At 40.2% G+C, this 17,613-nt stretch overlaps 1 protein-coding gene across 2 annotated transcripts in view; it reads right to left on the reverse strand.

Moving 5' to 3' along the window:
* Window positions 1-404: 404 nt before the first annotated feature.
* The window catches only part of LOC114484677 (uncharacterized), a 25,563-nt gene continuing 8,354 nt past the window's right edge, over window positions 405-17,613 (reverse strand). The window contains exons 2-8 of one of the 2 annotated variants that reach the window (XM_028482432.2): window positions 17,195-17,263; window positions 13,599-13,699; window positions 11,987-12,032; window positions 10,744-10,835; window positions 8,954-9,014; window positions 4,620-4,656; window positions 405-572 (exon numbers count right to left, since the gene is read on the reverse strand). In XM_028482432.2, coding sequence (XP_028338233.1) covers window positions 488-572; window positions 4,620-4,656; window positions 8,954-9,014; window positions 10,744-10,835; window positions 11,987-12,032; window positions 13,599-13,699; window positions 17,195-17,263 — 491 coding nt within the window. In that variant the 3' untranslated portion in view covers window positions 405-487. Of the gene's footprint in view, window positions 573-4,619; window positions 4,657-8,953; window positions 9,015-10,743; window positions 10,836-11,145; window positions 12,033-13,598; window positions 13,700-17,194; window positions 17,264-17,613 lie in introns of those variants that run through there. The other variant, XM_028482431.2, reaches the window with a different exon arrangement.

Below are 17,613 nucleotides of genomic sequence, written 5' to 3' on the forward strand. Positions count from 1 at the left end.
TTCTCTGCCTGGCCCAAGTTGCAGCTCTCTTGTGACCAGGACCCTTCTTTTGATGGAGCAGCCATCCTAAGACTCTTCTTACTCCCAGGAGAATTAAGAGACAGATCTAGGCATCCTGTCTCACCTGCCTGATGGGCAGGATGCTCAGCCCTGAGCCAGATCTGCAGGGGTCTGCAAAGGCATTTCCCTTAATGTCTTCCCATTATGGAGTGGGTTTGTGGTATTTGATGCTTTCCCCGTGATGATTAAACCTCCTAAGCCTCCCCCAATCTACCCTCCTGAGCCCCCTGGGCAAAAGGCCAATAACAGTAACTTTGTACCCCCCCTTAACAATAACTCTTTTAACAATAATTTTGGACCTCTGCAAAACTCAAGATTAACTGAGAGTGAAAGGCAAGGAAGAGAAAAAGGCAAAGAGGGAAACTGACTAATATCAGCAGATGATTTTGCTGGTTGTCTGATTCACAGATTTTTCTCTAATAACATATTAGAAAATATCCTTAATTGCTTTATCAGTGAGTTTCATTGTACATACTTTTTCCTGACAGTGATTTTGATGGTAGTCTTGTTGCCTGAAAAAGTAAAAAGAGATTGATCTTATTTCTTATGGTTAATAATTTATGTAACTTTCCTCCAAATTCCTAATCATTGAATCAGATTACCCGCTTTGTGCTTGGGAGTTTTTTTTCCTCCCCCGCAATTCACAGAGAAGAATAAGCTTTATTTTTTTATCTAACCCTCCTATTTAGCCTCTTATTTAGAAATTGGCCCCTGGGTATAGGACATGCTCTATTAGTTACTCAGAGGAGTAGAGTAATTGCTGCATAAAGAGTAGAATAATAGGTGCTGAGTAAACTAACACTTATCTGATATTACCACTCTTGATCTACCTTAGCCGTGTTTGTTCTGTAGTGAGTTGAGAAGAGCATGGATGGGGTTGGAGAGAGAGGGGATGGGCTAGTCCTTTTTGCCTGTCCTGCTTGATCAGAACTTTCTGATAATTCACTTTCTACCCACCTCCTCAAAATTCCTGATCTCCTCTCCTCGCCCCACAGTAGGGAAATATCTATGGATGATCCACTGACAATGATAGATTAAAATAACGGGTTTCAGATCATATGCAATACCAAATTAGATGGAGCCCTTTTCTAGTTATCACAATATTCTATTCTGTGTTCTAATCAGAATTATTTGTTATGACCTACTACATGGAAGCAAAATTATATTTTACTGAATTGTAGCAAGGGAACAACAAAATCATGTAAATTATAGAATAATAACAAAAGATTTTAAAAAATCAAGGCCTAAGACTAATTATGATTTACTTTCATATTTTTCTGCCTCCATGGATCCCTTGCCTCTCTTCTTCTTGACCTTCTTAAAGGAAACATGGTGCGTCTATTTTCATTTTTACTTGGCCTGCCTTTATGTTATCAAATTTACTTTTTCCTCCAAGGCCTAACAACTTAATTTTGAGACATACAGTCAGACTGTGAAATTACAACTTAAATCCTAGCAGGAAAAGGTCTCAGTTAGGGTTAGGCATCAATAGTCCATCCACAGACTAATACTTTTTTGCAATATAGAACCTAGAACATGAATGCTCATGTCAGTGACATAATTCCTATCCTTTGGCTTCATTCATTTTTCTAAGACCCAGTTTCTTAGGCCAGCTCCAGCACAATTTCTTTTTTGTAGCTCCTCTGCAATCCAATGCACCCAGATTCTTTTTTTCTGCTCCCCCTATCTTATACCACAGGTAGCAAGTGGAGTCCTGTGTATGTTTCTACCTGTCCCCACAGACTTGCTGTCCCAAAGGCATGTATTTAGATAAAAGGAAATAGCACAGAACTAAGAACAAAACTAACCATATAGATCAGAAAAGCCTTATATAAGACCACTAGAAACTAGTTGTAATATTGGATACAAATCTGCAATTTGCAATGAATTATCAGTTTCTCTTTGGAGTCAATTGAGCAGAAACGTGCAAATGAGCTCACTGTTACGTTGGAAAGTTCCACCACAATTCTAGGAGTGCCATAATATTCCATCCACTTTTCCCTCGCCTTAGGTGGTTTTCCCTAATAGGTTGATGCTACTAAAGCGTCTAAGGTTTAGGTCATTTGTACTCTGCCAACTCTCTACTTCTGAAATAAAGAGGGCAGTGATATTAATGATAATTAGTTTAGAAGCCCCAAAGATAAGGCACAGTTTTTCACCGTTTAACTTGCTATGTCATAAAACTACAAATATTACCTTTCTCTTCCTAACCTTCTCCTCCATTCAACCTCACTTTAGTCCAAAAGATAACTGGCCAACCACCCCTTGAAGATTAATGTGACAGGACTGAATTTCAGTCCGTCTGCCTAATCCTTCTGAATATCTAAGTTTTAATGTAACTGGTGGTCCTCTACTGGTACCTCAGGCCCACAGGTTTGGGGTGATGTCTCATACCTCCTGATCATACATACATGTAGTCCATTCTATTGCCAAATCCATTACTCATTCCAGTGGTTGAATGGGATTTAAAAGCAGCACCTCTGTATCCTAACATCAGTGTTCCAATCTGATAAGCCAAAAACTGGGTAGTTCCATGGGTGGCCCTCCCTTTGCCTAACATTTTATCCACTGTCCTGCCCTCAATTCACTCTCTGGTATTGCTCATGTCTCCCTGTCTTTTCTCCTGGTGCTTTGTGAAGCACAAATGAAGTCAGGGGAAGTGCTTTATTCATCTGGGTATCTGTCTAATAACCAGCACTATACTTTGAACATAGTAGGTTCTCAAGAAAGTTTGGTAAATAAATTTCCATTTAACATATTTTAGCTCTGTGTGTACAAATGAAGGCCACTGTGCAGGCTACAAATCGTTAATGGACTTCTGCAGCCAGCACCTACTTAACTGTCTTCAGTTGGTCGTATATGATGCTATCAGGGGTGTTCAGCAAAGTTACTGATTTGATAATATTACATCTCTCCTCAAAACCTTAGACTGTCACTCAATGAGTGAAATACAAACTTCTGAGCACAGTCTTCAAGGCAACAGACTCACTGCCTTCTTTACTCTGTTTCTCCTCTCATCTTCTATCCCAATCATCAGAACATACTCAGTATCTAAATGCGAAGCTTAATAATTACAACTGTTTACCACATCGCTATCTTATCACATTTACTTCCTCCTGTCCTGACTTGTTTGCTTCCTAATTCTCTTTTATTAAGCTTACTGTGTATGTCCTTTACGTTAGCATTAGAAAAAAACAGAGAACCAAGGAGTTGGAGGAAGAGAAGAGAGAGGAGGTAAATGGTGGAACAGACATGATGCGTCCACAGTTGAGTCTTGGGAAGCAAAGAGCTGCATCAGAACAAGAGGACTAAGCCAAAGGCCTTGAACCTGGGTTCTTTTCTGTAAGGTAAAGGAATGTGACATGGGTGCAATGGGCAGAGCCATACCAGATGTGTTGTAGCTAGGTTTTCTTGTGCTGTGTCCTGGAATTGTCCTAGGTATAGCTAAAGGTATTTTTAACCCTGTGTATTTGAGAGGAATGGGAGAGAAGCTCCAGGTCATATACAGAGTTCTTCATCTTAGCTGATTTTTAATAAAAGGGTATCCAGAGCATTTTCTATTGAAAAGACTCAAGTGATTCTGTAGTTCTGTAGTCTAGGGTGGGAGTTGGGCAGGAGGAAGAGGGAGGCAGGAATTAACACTCTATAAAACTACACGTAATCATTATTCTCTCACTTTTATTTCTTGAAGCTACCTTGATAACTGAGCTAGTCAGTTTCCTTCCTTCAGCATCCTTGTATCCCATGAGCCCTCAGCAAATCAGACAAGCTGACTGCTATCACTCCTACCCCCAAATCCTTTTCTAAGAAGCTTGGTCTGAACATCAACACCATTTACCACCACACACTACTTCACTTTACCCAACCATTTGCATCAGAGTTTGGGATTTATAAGAACTATCCTGAACCTCATTTGGTTTGTTGAGTGTTTAAAAGATGATGGTGTTGGGTATGTGTGTTCCATCAGGAGTTATTTTATGTGCATGAACTATTATTCAAGTTTGAGGGGAATAGGACATCAGCAGAATGGGTGGCCACCAAGATTTGAGGGGTGAAAGGCTCCCAGGCCAAAGAAAAGTTCTCCACTGGCCTTTATTTTGCTTCATGAGAGACTGATTTCTTCGGATTACAGTGCAAATATCCTTAGGGGGGTAACAGATTAAGTCATTAATACTATATAGTAAACTAATTTATCATCATTAGAAAACCAGTAACCTCAAAAGGCAAAAGTAATGCAGCATTTCTGAGTGGGGACAGGGGAAAAGAATAGATCCAGATCCCAGAAGTAGTGCTCCCTGAAAGGGGAGTGAAAGTACTGTCTATTAGGGGAGCACAGGACTAAAGTGAGAACAAAGAGAGAAGGAGGTGGAAGAGCACGAACAACTAACTTTGCCTACTTTACAATTTTAGCTTAGTCCTGAGAGGTTGCAAAAGGTGAGTGTTTTACTACAGACAAGTAAAACTACAAGAATGGAGGATTCAAACAGCACGCCTGTGTAATTATTTAAATATTAATTTAAAACAACACATTACTTTATTAAGTTTTCTTAGATACTTACTTAATTGATGAGTCGTGAGAAAAGAAGGTTCCGGGAGCTGCAGGTGAATTTTCAGAGAGAAAAAGAAAATTACTATTTATTGGTATCCTTCAGGGGCTACTTGTAAAATGGTAATTAACATATCTTAATAGGTCTTTTATTCCCTGCTGTCAATGCTCTGTTTAAACCCTCCAGGGACTACCAGTCAGGCATCAAATATACCTTAAGATCTGGGATGATTGCCTTCCTCACCAGCCTCATCTCTGGTCACCATTCTACATATATTCTATGCTCCAGAGATACTGAACAACACACAGTTCCCTTTGCCTCTGCCCTCACTATTTCCCTTGTAACTCTAGTGTCCCTCTTAAATTTCTCATTTTTAGGACTCATTCAGCTTGTGTCACCTCCTTCAGAGAGCCTTCCTTGATATCTGCCTAGATAGACGCATTCTCTGTCAATGCTCCTGAAGCACCCTATACATCCTTCTGTTATAGAACTTACTATGCTGTATTGTGAGGACTAGATTACAGTGCCTGGCATATACTAAGCACTCAAGGACATTTATTTGTTGAATTAATTCTTCTTTTTTTCTTGGCTGCGCCACGCAGCATGCAAAATCTTAGTTCCCCAACCAGGGATCGAACTTGCACCCCCTGCAGTGGAAGCGCCGAGTCTTAACCGCTGGACCTCCAGGGAAGTCCCTTGAATTAATTCTTTAACACATGTGTTGGCTCAGTGTTTGTTCATTAGTCTGCCTGTCATTAATCTCTTCCCACTCAAATACTGTCTAACATGCTTTGTATGCCATCTAGCAAAGTGGATTTTAGTAACTATTTCTGGATAATGATACTAAAGCAAGTCTTCATGTAGAATACATCCATAGGAATACTGGGATGGTGTATGTCGATTGTGCACAATCATGACTAAACAGTCTTAGACAAACAGAATACTTTGAATAATAGAAAGTATTAGACAGTATTGGTAGTATTACCAATTAAAGCCAGTTCAAAGTCAAGGTGAATATCTATTTATTTTTCTCCCAATAAATGTAAAGTGTATTGTGAATAACCAATAAATTCCAACGATTTGCATAGAAGTTTTACTTAAATTCTATGCACCTTCTTGAGTTTCTTTGTGTATGAGTATGTTTTTGAGTGTGTACAGTTTTAGAAAGGAAGGAGCTGGAATTAATAGTGAACAAACCTGAAAAACAGTGTGAAGATAATACTGTTGTGGTGTTTTTGAAATATGTCTACAAATTCTTTCATAATACTCCCTCCTGTGGTGGAGGTTAATTCTTTTCTCCTAAGTGTGGGTTGGACTTAGTGACTTGCTTCTAATGAATATATAGTGGAAGTGATGGTGTATAACTTCTGGACTAGGTTGTGAAATATAGTGTGGCTTCAGCCCCTTTCTCTTGGATCGCTCACTCTGGGGGGAGCCAGATGCCATATCATGAGGATGCTCAAGAGATGTATGGAGCTGCCCACATGGTGAGGAACTGAGACTTCCTGCCAACAGCCATGTGAGTGAGAAACCTTGGAAGTGAATCTTCCAGTCGCAGTCACGCCTTTAGGATGACTGCAGCAGCCCTGCATGACATCTTGACCATAACCTCATGAGAGACCCTGAATCAGAACCATCCAGCTGAGTTGCTTCTCTATTCCTAACCACAGAAACTGTGAGATGATTTTTTTTAAGCTGCCAGGTTTAAGGGTTTTTTTTTTTTTTTTTTTGGTTATTCAGCAATAGATAAATAATGGCGCGGTTAAAAGAATAAGGAACTCTTCTATGGTTTCTAGCAACATGGTGCATTAAATATCCTAAAGAGCCTAACTGTGTAAAACCTATTAGAAATGCAATGGGAATTTGATAAAAATACAATTATAGTGTAGAACTTCCATACACCTCTTTGATGGCTGGACACATCTAGCAGACAGTAAGAAAAGAGTCTAGTAGACAAAAAAATCAGTAAAGACATATAATAATTGAATAATATAATCAATAAATATAATTTAAAATTCATTTAGAGCCTTACATCCTTTAAATAGAGAATTATACATTTTTGGTATGTCCATGGAACACTTTCAAATATCAGTCACATATTTGGCCACAAAGAAAACGTTAACAACTTCGACGTGTTAAAGATCTACAGGCTACATTCTCTGAACCTAACATTAAAAATGTGGCCGAAAGGGGCTTCCCTGGTGGCGCAGTGGTTGAGAGTCCGCCTGCCAATGCGGGGGAACCGGGTTCGCGCCCCGGTCCGGGAAGATCCCACGTGCCGCGGAGCGGCTGGGCCCGTGAGCCATGGCCGCAGAGCCTGCGCGTCCGGAGCCTGTGCTCTGCGACGGGAGGGGCCGCAGCGGTGAGAGGCCCGCGTACTGGTGGCCAAAAATATTAATTTCCTGATAATTAAGAAACATACTTACGGATAACTCTTAGATCAAAGAGGGAATAAAAAAGAGAAAGTGTAATCTACCTTAAAAAGAACACTTTATATCAAACCTATGGGAACAGCTTTTATTATTTCCCATAGGTTTTGATATAAGGTGTTCTTTTCACTGCTTCTCCCATGCATCCCAGACCAATATCTACAACTGTCCCCTTGACTGTTCCACTTAGATGTCCCACTTGGATGCCCTCAGGCATCTCAAACTCAACATATTCAAAGCTGAACTAATTTTTTCTCTTCCAAACTTGTTCATCTTTCTGTATTGCCCGTCTACTGAATGGCAGCACTATTCACTATCCGTTAAGTTGCTCAGACTAGAAATCTGGGAGTTGTCTTCAATTCAGTCTTCCCCCATATTCAGTCAGTAACCAAATCTCATCCATCCGACCCTCTTAGTCTGAGTCAAATCTGTGCCCAGCTCTTCATCCTCACTGCCACTGACTTTGTTCAGGACTCATTTCTAGCCTTGACTATTGTAATAGCCTCTTAATTGTAATAAGGGGCAGTATGGTATTGCAGTTAGGATTGGTTGAGTAAGATAGACCTAGGTTAAAACCCTGGCTTTGCCACATATTATGTGAAATCTTGGGCGTGATAATTTACCACTCTGAGACTTAGTTTACTTATGTGTAACATGTTAGATAAAAATACGTTTATTGTTGGGAGGGTTAAATGAGAGAATATAGTTTAGTGTAGTTCCTGGTACATAGTAAGTGTTCAATATGCTGTTATTTTTATTGTCTCTTTGCCTCCAGTCTCTTCACATCTACTTCCACTTTCCTTTTTTATGAAAGGCAAATTCTTTTCTTTCTTTCTTCTTTTTGGTCTTTTTTTTTTTTTTTTTTTTCGGTACGCGGGCCTCTCACTGTTGTGGCCTCTCCCTTTTGCGGAGCACAGGCTCCGGACGCGCAGGCTCAGTGGCCACGGCTCACGGGCCCAGCCCCTCCGCGGCACGTGGGATCCTCCCGGACCGGGGCGCGAACCTGCGTCCCCTGCATCGGCAGGCGGACTCTCAACCACTGCGCCACCAGGGAAGCCCCCTTTGGTCATTTTTTGAAGTCTAGTTAATTTACAATGTTGTGTTACAGGTGTACAGCAAAGTGATTCAGATTCTTTTCCAGATTCTTTTCCATTATAGGTTATTACAAGATATTGAATATAGTTCCCTGTGCTATATAGTAGGTCCTTGTTTTTTATTTATTTTATATATAGTAGTGTGTACCTGTTAATTCCAAACTCCTAATTATCCCCCCTCACTCTCCCCTTTGGTAACCATATGTTTGTTTTCTATGTCTGTGAGCAGAAAAGGCAAAGTCTGACCATATTATGCTCCTGCGAATATTCTTCAATAGTTGCCCTTCGATAACAGGATAAAAGGTAGATTTCCTGGCACAACTTACCAGAATATTAATGATCCAACCCTTATCTACCAGTCAAGCTTCATCTTCTGTAATTCTCTAACTTGAACTTTTAGTTAAAGCAATTCTGAAAAAAAAACTATTTCCACAAACCCACTGTGCTCTAATGTATATATCTTGGTAAATGTATTTCCTTCTCCTGGAAGGTTCTCTTTCCATTTGTCTGCTTAGAAAATTCTTTCTCATCCTCATGTCTCAGCTCAATTGTGGCACCTTCTGTTAAAGCTTCCTTGGCTTCCCTATGGAGAGTGGACTTTGTATATACCTCCTTTATTGCACTTGTCATACTGGATTGTGATTACTGGCATGACTGTTCTACACTAAACTGTAAAATCCAGGATAGGGACCATGGCTTCTCTACTTCGTGTGTTCAATAATTAGCATAGTGCATGGCATGTAGCAAAAGCACAATAAATGTTAGTTGAATGAATGCATTAATGGATTGCAGGATTTCCTTAATAGTTATTGTTAATGTTTACCTGACTCATAGTTGAAGCTTGATTTCTTGGCCTTTTCCCCATTCAAATCAGCATATGTCACCTATACATGCCACAAGAAAAAACAAAGAAAATCCTCAAATGAGTTTTCAAAGAATTTGAACATCATCTATTTCTCACAGAAATTTAATAAAGTGATTTAAAAAGTCCATTTATAATATACACGTGTTTCATTTGGTTTACATTATGTACATTACTTACAGAATTCAAAGGCTTATAGAATTCATAAGTATACTAAAATTAGCTAACTGAGGAATGCACTGATCAGCATGGAAGGTCATCAGTTGAATAGCTAAAAAAGAGTATGTGTGGTTTTTAAAGAAAGTTAACTATAGGGAAAATGTTTTGAGAGAGCTGGAAAGCACAGAGCAGGTTTTCTGCACACAAGGGATGTGACTCTTTGATTTGGCCAAGAGCTCTACCTGCTTAGGTAATTATACAGGAAGATAAATCCAACAGAGTAGACTTTATTTGTTTTCCAGGCCTGAGAGTTGAACACAAGCCACCAGAAGTACATTTCCCGACACTGATGGGATGGGTGAAATAAGCTGGAAAAGAGCTTTGGATTCTATTGTAATAAAAGTGGTCATGCTATTTCTCAAAGTAAATTAGGTATTTGTGACCATTTGATTTACTCATATTGTCCAATGTATTTTAAAGCCTTCTTTAAAAACAGATGGTCTAAATTCGTTTATTGGGTTTTTTTGATAACATATGTAGTACTAAGTTTGCCGTCCATGCTGCACTCAGAGAATACTCTTTTTCTGACTGTATAGTGAGGCTAGTGAAAAAAGTTGTTAATTCCTGATGTGCAACTACTAAACTATCTTAAAGTAGTTAAGAAGATTCTTTAATCAGGTACTAAGCATACAGATTATGGATGTTAGCACAGTAGCACAGTGCCCTGGACGTAGCAGGTGTTTTATAAATATTTGTTTATATAGAGAAGCATATTGTGGCTAACATGCTACATTTGAAGAGTTATATATAATTGAGTCTGTCACTTTCTATGCATTTAACACAGAATATGGCAAAATATGTTAACTTTTTAGAACAGGTGAGCCAGTTAATGCAGTGCTAACGGAGCCAGGGAGGTACATTTGATTCTTATAATGAATGACAAATTGGCAACGCACAGAGGTAATATATGTTGTGAGCAGGTACCCTGAATGTCTGTTGCCAACTTCCCGCCATCAGATGAGTGATCACTGGTCACAAAGGGGATAGGGTGAGGCAGTATGGCTGTCTCTGCACAATCCATCAGCACTAGAAGAGAAATGATTCACAAAAGCCCAATATATTGATTCCTCTGCAGGGCATAGGTATGGACCTTGAAGCTCTTGAAGCTCATCATTTAGGAAGACTATAACCTAAGGGCTAAGTGGGAACACTCAAGTTGTTTCTGGTAAATCTCTGTTAAGAATTGAGACAAATATTCAAATTTTGGATCTAGTTAACACATTTAAGCTCTCAGGCTCACCATTTTTCTTTTGTTAGCTTACAGTTTGTTACTGATATTCCCTACACTTAGAGTATGGCAACACTAACATAACTGATAACCATGAGCGCTGGAAGTCTGAAGTAGCACGGGATTATTCCTGTGGGTTCACATTTCAGTTTTTCTAAAATCTTACTTTAGGGTGGTTAATTTCAGGGAATAAGGCTGTTCTGAATTGTCATTTAATATGTGAAACTGTGTTATGCCAATCTTGATCATAATTTCATATTTCATTAGTTCTGTCTGTATCTGGGACAAAAGAGATGTTACTTGCCTCTTGTTTTGAAGTATCCTGTAGAGAGTGTCTATAGACATTTGCTGTTTTTGCAGAAACACCTGGAGTTTGAAGTGAAGTACTTGTAATTTCTGGGGGAAAGAAGAGGCACATTTAAATAAGAAAAAATGATATAGTTCTCCTTGTTGGGCTGCCATAATGTCTAGAATTACCATAGTCAACGATGTATTTATTTATGGAAGTTAAGGCAGTATCTCCAAGTATAAAAGGCCTTTTTTTGAAGTCCCCTGCCTACCAGCTTCCAGTGGCCCCCCACTGCCATCCGGGACAAGCCTGAACTCCCTAACTTCTGGCCCTAAATTACTTTGCCAGCTAAGTCTCCCACCACTCCCCTGCCCTAGAATGAACTGTTTTGCACTTCATTCAGTAGGCAAGGGGGAACCACCGAGGACTTTTGGGTAGAGGAATTATATGTCCAAAGCTGTATTTCAGGAAGATTACATTCACAGCAAAATGTAGGATAGATTAACAGGAAGAAGAGATTGGAGGCAAATTATTGCAGTGCTTAAGGGCATGGGTGGCACGAATGGAAAGGAAGGGAAGATTATGAGAGAATTTAGGTGGTGGATTGGACAGAAGGTGGCAACTTTTGGATGTAGAATATGAGCAGTAGGAAAGAGTCAAAGATGACTCAGGTCTTGTGCCTGAATAAAATTAGGAGAAGCAGAGAACGGGTTTGGGGGTGACTAGATGATGAATTTGGTTTTACCACATATTGGATCTGAGGTGCTTGTGGGCTGCTCAGGTGGAGATGTCCTAGTGCTCTTGGTGAGTGTGCAGGATATGCGTGGGAATCTTTTGCAGAGACTAACAGAGACTTAGCTAACCTCTAGTCCAGTCCTGGGAGGTGGGAAACTGGATGTATTTTTATGTCTGGGGAGAAAAGATGGCATTAGAGGGTAGAGACCTTCATGGGGAGAATTCTCTGCACTAGGACTCCCTAATGGCAGTATGTTGGGAATATATATAGGCAGCCACAGCAGAGGGTCTAATTTCCCCACGCTTTCTTTGCCAATTCCAAAGGGCCTATTCACCCAGCAATCACTCAAAAATGTGTGATACTGATATTTACAATCATGAATAATTTTTATGTCTTCCTTTATCAAATTAATCATAGATTTTATAATCAGGGGAAAAAGCATAACTTGGAAAACTATATAATAAAACGAATTATTTAACTGGAAGATATCAGAGCAGTTGCAAATATTGTTCATTTTCTTACCTCCATCATTTAAAGGATATGATGTCTTAATTGTTTCTCTATCTTTCTGTATGGTTTAACATTCAAGACAAAAATTAATTAGTACTCAGCCTTGTAAAAGAGACTTTTGCTGACTCTAGAGCAATCAAATTAATACAGTATCTCCCCTTTCCCCTCATCCCCTACTTCTCTCCTAAGCTCTGGTCTCAACGCTAATATCTATTATTAACCTCTTACTGGATATCTTTTACAGGTACATAAACTTAACTAGTTTAAAATGAAGCTTATCATGTACCCAGGTACTCCCATCTTTCCAAACTTGCTACTTCTCTGTCTTCCATATTCTGGTTAAAGGCATAACAATCCATCCAATGCTCCATTCCAGAAAGCTTAGAATTGTTCCGTTTATTTCAGATGAGGCTAGTTTAATCCAATCTGATGCTTATTGAGTACACGGCTTGGAACTGAAATAAGATACATAATTCCCGACCTCAAGAAGTTTATCATCCAGTAGAAAAGACAGACGAATGTGATGGAGTATAATGAGTTCTGAGATAGAGGTAAGCCTCAGCGCTATGGGAGCACAGAAAACCCATACACAAAAATTAAATCATCATCATCATCATCGTCATCTCCCTTTCTCTGGTTCTACTCATCTATTGAGTCACCAAATCCTGCCATAGTCTGATTCTGAAATATCTTAAATCTGTGGCCTCTTGTTTACCCTCATTGTCACTGCTTTAGTTCGGGCCTTTATCATTTTTGTCTGGACTATCCCAGTAGACTCAAAACTATCTTGCTTCTAATCTCTTCTATGTATGTATCTCACACACTGCAACCAGATTATCTTTTTAAACCCAAATCATTCTTATTTCACACCCCTACTCAAAAACCTGCATCGGCTCCCTACTACTGAGAGAATAAATTCATACCTCAGCAAGGTATACTAAGTTCTGGCTTCAACCTACCTTTTTAGTCTGCTTTCCTCCTCTGCCATGGTTTTGCTGGCTTGAACTTTCATGCCTTCACTTAGCACTTTAAGCCTGTCTGCAATACGGCCTCACCATATCCTCACATCTACTCATCTGGAAACTTCCCACTCATGTTTCAAGACCTAATTCAATTAAGCCCTCCTTTTATAAAGCTTTTTTAGATTTCTCTTGGCAGGACTATTCTCTAAATCTTCTGTGCTTCTGCATTTTATACAAATCAAAACTTTTCTCTTCTTTGACTGTAAGGACTTCTGTTTATGTGTGTCTGATCCCTGGAAGATGAGTCCTCAAGAGCAGTGATGATGTCTTTTCCATCTTTGTATCCTATGTCACCTACTTTCCCCCCTTTTCCTTCCTTCTAGCTTAGCACAGGACCTGGCCCACAGCAGGTTCTCAATAAATGTTAGCTATCATCATCATCATCATTGAATATTTGTTAGTTTCTGCTCAACTACATGGTACATTTAGCATGAAGCTGACTCAGAACCTTCTCTGCCAAGGAGAGGGTCCGGACCTGTGTAGAACCCCATTATTTCTAACCAATCAGTACAATGCCAGTGAAGGGGCTATCCCATAGACAGGAAAGTTAACCAGATAAATAAATGATCAATACAAAGCACCTGAGACATACAGCTTTCTACCTTTTGTTCTGTTCTGTTACTCTGTACATCATGAGGAGAAGATAATGAGGATGATGTTTTTTCAGGAATATTTACAGAACCATACAAATGGCGAGATGGTCCTATAGCAAATGAAAGAGAAATCAAATAATTTTTAAACTTTATTGAATTATAATTGAAGTACAATAAACTGCACATATTTAAAATGTACCATTTGTTCAGTTTTGACATGTATATAAAGCTATGAAACCATCACCACAATCAAGATAAACATTTACATCACCCCCAAAAGTATCCTTGTGCCCCCTTATAGTTCATCCCTCTCTCTACTCCAGTCCCCCAGGAAATCACTGATCTGCTTCACTATAAATTAGTTTGCATTTTCTAGAGTTTGCTGTAAATGGAATCAAACAGGATGTACTAATCTTTTTTTTTTGGGGGGGGTGATCTGGCTTCATTCAGCATAATTATTTTGAGATTCATCAATATTGTTGCCTGTATTAATAGTTTATTCCTTTTTATTACTGAGTAGTATCCCATGGTATGGATGCAGTACAGTTTATCCATTTGCCCGCTGAAGGACATTTGGGTTGTTTCCAGTTTTTTGGCTATTATGAATAATGTTGCTATGGACATTGATGTACAAGTCTTTTTGTGGACATATATTTTCACTTCTCGTGGTCACATACCTAGGAGTGGAATGACTGAATCGTGTGGTAGATGTAAGTTTAACTCAGGCTGCCAAAATGTTTTCCACAGTGGTTGTACCATTTTACATTCCCACCTGCAATGTCAGAGAGTTCTAGTTGCTTCACGTCCTTGCAAATACTTGGTATGGTCAGTTACTTAAATTCTAGACATTTTACAGGGTGTATAATGTTATCTCATTGTGGTTTGGTTTATATTTCCCTAATGACTAATAATGTTAAACAGCTTTTTGTGTGCTTATTTGCCATCTGTATGCCTTCGGTAAAATGGTTGTTCATGCCTTTTGCCCAAGTTTATTAGGTTGTCACATTACATATATTGCATGTTTTTCTATATTTTACACTTTTTGCAGTGATCATGCCTTCTACATGTAGGTCTGGAGACCATCTTTTGCTGTGCTCACTTTTGGGGCTTGACAGATGCGAAACAGCCATTATGCAACAGGGCTATTTTTAAAATTGTATATTATTTTTTTCATTTTTGACTCTCTAAGTACAAGACCTCTACCCTAGTCTTCCATAGGCATCCACCTGCCTGGGGGTGGAGCTAGGGGAGGGGAGGTTAGAATTGTTAATAGGAGGAATGCCACAATAAACACCCAGGTAATATTCAGCACCTGTCATCCCAAAATATGATAACACAGCCAAGACAGTATGACCTGCAAGCCATGCAATTGTCTCAAGAATTTCCCTAAATTTTATCTTCTTTTTTGTGTAGCAAGAGCCTGGAATACTTAGAAAATTCTCCTTTAGTGTACTGGAGATGCCCTAAGCCCACCAATAACAGTTATCTGGGCTCAGAAAGAAGGGATATGACTTAAGGAAAGTTAGGGGGAAAAAAGTTCACTCCTTTAGCAGCTCAGAGATGGTGGGAAAATGGAAAGGTGGTGGGAGAGGCTGGAGAGCAAAGAAATCAGATGGGGCTTCACATTTGGGCCTTGGTGCTTCAGGTAACTGAGGTTAATATGGAGAGAAAAGAAGAGCTGTTGCTCTGCTCTCTGTTTTAGGCTCTAGAAAGAGATTTCTTCGGCTACCCCCACCCCTGCCTCCTCCTCCTCACCTGGGGCATGACCCAGAAACCTTGCAATACAGTGTGGTCAGGCAGAGCAAGGCTCTCTCTGAAGTTTTGCTTTAACTATCTTACAACTGACATAAAATTGTAAGATAGTTAAAGTATACATTGTGGTGATTTGATATATATGTATACTGTGAAAGGATCCCCCCCATTTAGTTAATTAGCACATCCATCACCTCACATATTTACATTTGTTGTTGTTGTTGAAAACATTTAAGTTCTACTCTCTTAGCAAATTTTAATTATACAAAACAGTGTTTTCAGCTATAGTCGCCATGTTATACATCGGCTCCTCAGGGCTTATTCATCTTATAGCTGAAAATTTGTACCCTTTTACCAACCTCTCCCTATTTCCCCTTGAGGTTTTGCTTTCTTAAGCCACTCTTGGTTCCCATGTGGTATACACATGGCCCAGAAAGGGCTGAGAGTCTAGCTGGGAAGCTTGCCATGGGGAGTCACTGGGCTGGGGGTAAGGGGGCTCCATCACGAGTGTTAGTGGAGCAGCCAGCCAGAACTGAGGTGGAATGGGAAAGCCAGAGGATTCTACTAAGCCCAGCCAGACTAGATCATGAGTCATGGCAGTGATGGCCAAATCAACTGTGAATGACAACAGGCCAAGCGCTATCTCAGTGGAGATAAGGGCATCTCTCTGAAGGCCAGAGAAGGCAGAGGACAAAAAGTCATCCAAGCCCCCTTACTTTATTCCACCTCCATGAGGTCATGGAAGCCAGTGTTTCCCAAACTTTAATGTGCATATAATACACTGGGGATCTTATGAAAATGCAGATTCTGACTCAGTAGGTCTGGGGTGGGGCCTGATAATCTGCATTTCTAATAAGCACCCTGGTGATGCCCATACTGCTGACACTTAAAGGAGTAAGAACATAAGCCACACCTCTTGCCCCAGACAACATCGTTGGGAAAGAAGCAGAACAATGGGCAGGCTCTCTGAAGGTCTGAGCCATTTTGGGGGCCCCACAAAGGCAGAATCTAGAGGAGTATGTTAGAAAAATCAATGACTGAGCCAGAAAACAAAAGGAAGGAAGGCACTTAGATCCAGCAAATAGTGCTAGCCCTACATGTGCTAAAGAAGCCAACTCAAGAAGTAGGTTGAAATGTTAAAATGGCAACAGCTACTACTCAGCTGGGCAGTTCTAAAAGGAACATGGGAATAAGAGTGGTGACACTGATTGCACGCTCCACTGCTGTAGAAAAATATGTGGCAGAATGAAATATTTCTGCTGCTAGCAAAGTGACAAGTTACTTCAGGCCTGAAAAGTCCAAAGCCTAAGGAAGGGCAAGGTTTTGAGAGAAAGCAGCGGTCCTCACGAGGTCTTTAGGGCCATAGGCTTCAGAAACATCAGTAGCAAGCACCTCCAGTGAGCAATTTGCAAGGATGATGCTCCAGGTGAAACCAATGAGCTTCCCTGGGAGGCAGAACTGCTGAGCAAGGTATGGGAGCTGTGGTGGCAGCAGCCAGTGAAGCACAGCCTAAAAAAATGCTTTGGGATCTTTTTGGGAATGGAAGAGTACAGAAATGCGATCAGGAGCAGGGGCTGTGTGTGGAGGGGACAGGGCTCTGCACTGGGCTTGCAGAGTTGTCAGCTGCAAAACGTGGGCTGTCCTGCTCAGAGGTGTGTGGAGACAGTGACTCCAACTGAGTAATTAGGACCGCAAGAACGGCTGTAGCATTGTTGGTAAGCATTACTCAAAATCCATCATTTATAACAGAGGACAGAGGATTTATCCACATTATAAGCAGAAGCAATCAGTACCAAATCCAGTCTTTACACAAATTACTGTTTTAGTATTTCTAATCATAATATTACAATTACGTTTTTGTCCTTGGTGTAATTTCTGGTGACCGGCAGTGATACTCATTTCCTTGATCTTTGGATAAGAAGCTTAAAAAAACACAATAAGATTTATTTTTAATAGTGGTGATGACAAAGTTATTCAAGATAGATTCTATTTATCCTTTCATGCCCAACAGGAGGGAGCCATAGCCTAATCTGTATATGGGGTTGTGGGGAGGAATTAGAGAGGATAGGTAGTGGGTCTCAATGGGAGGCAATTTTGTACCCCAGGGGATAATGGAATTTGGACATGTCTGGAGACATTTTTTTTTTTTTTTTTCGGTACGCGGGCCTCTCACCGTTGTGGCCTCTCCCGTTGCGGAGCACAGGCTCCGGACGCGCAGGCTCAGCGGCCATGGCTCACGGGCCCAGCCGCTCCGCGGCATGTGGGATCTTCC

The sequence above is a fragment of the Physeter macrocephalus genome, chromosome 21, assembly GCF_002837175.3.
Source record: "Physeter macrocephalus isolate SW-GA chromosome 21, ASM283717v5, whole genome shotgun sequence".
Lineage (NCBI taxonomy): Eukaryota > Metazoa > Chordata > Mammalia > Artiodactyla > Physeteridae > Physeter > Physeter macrocephalus.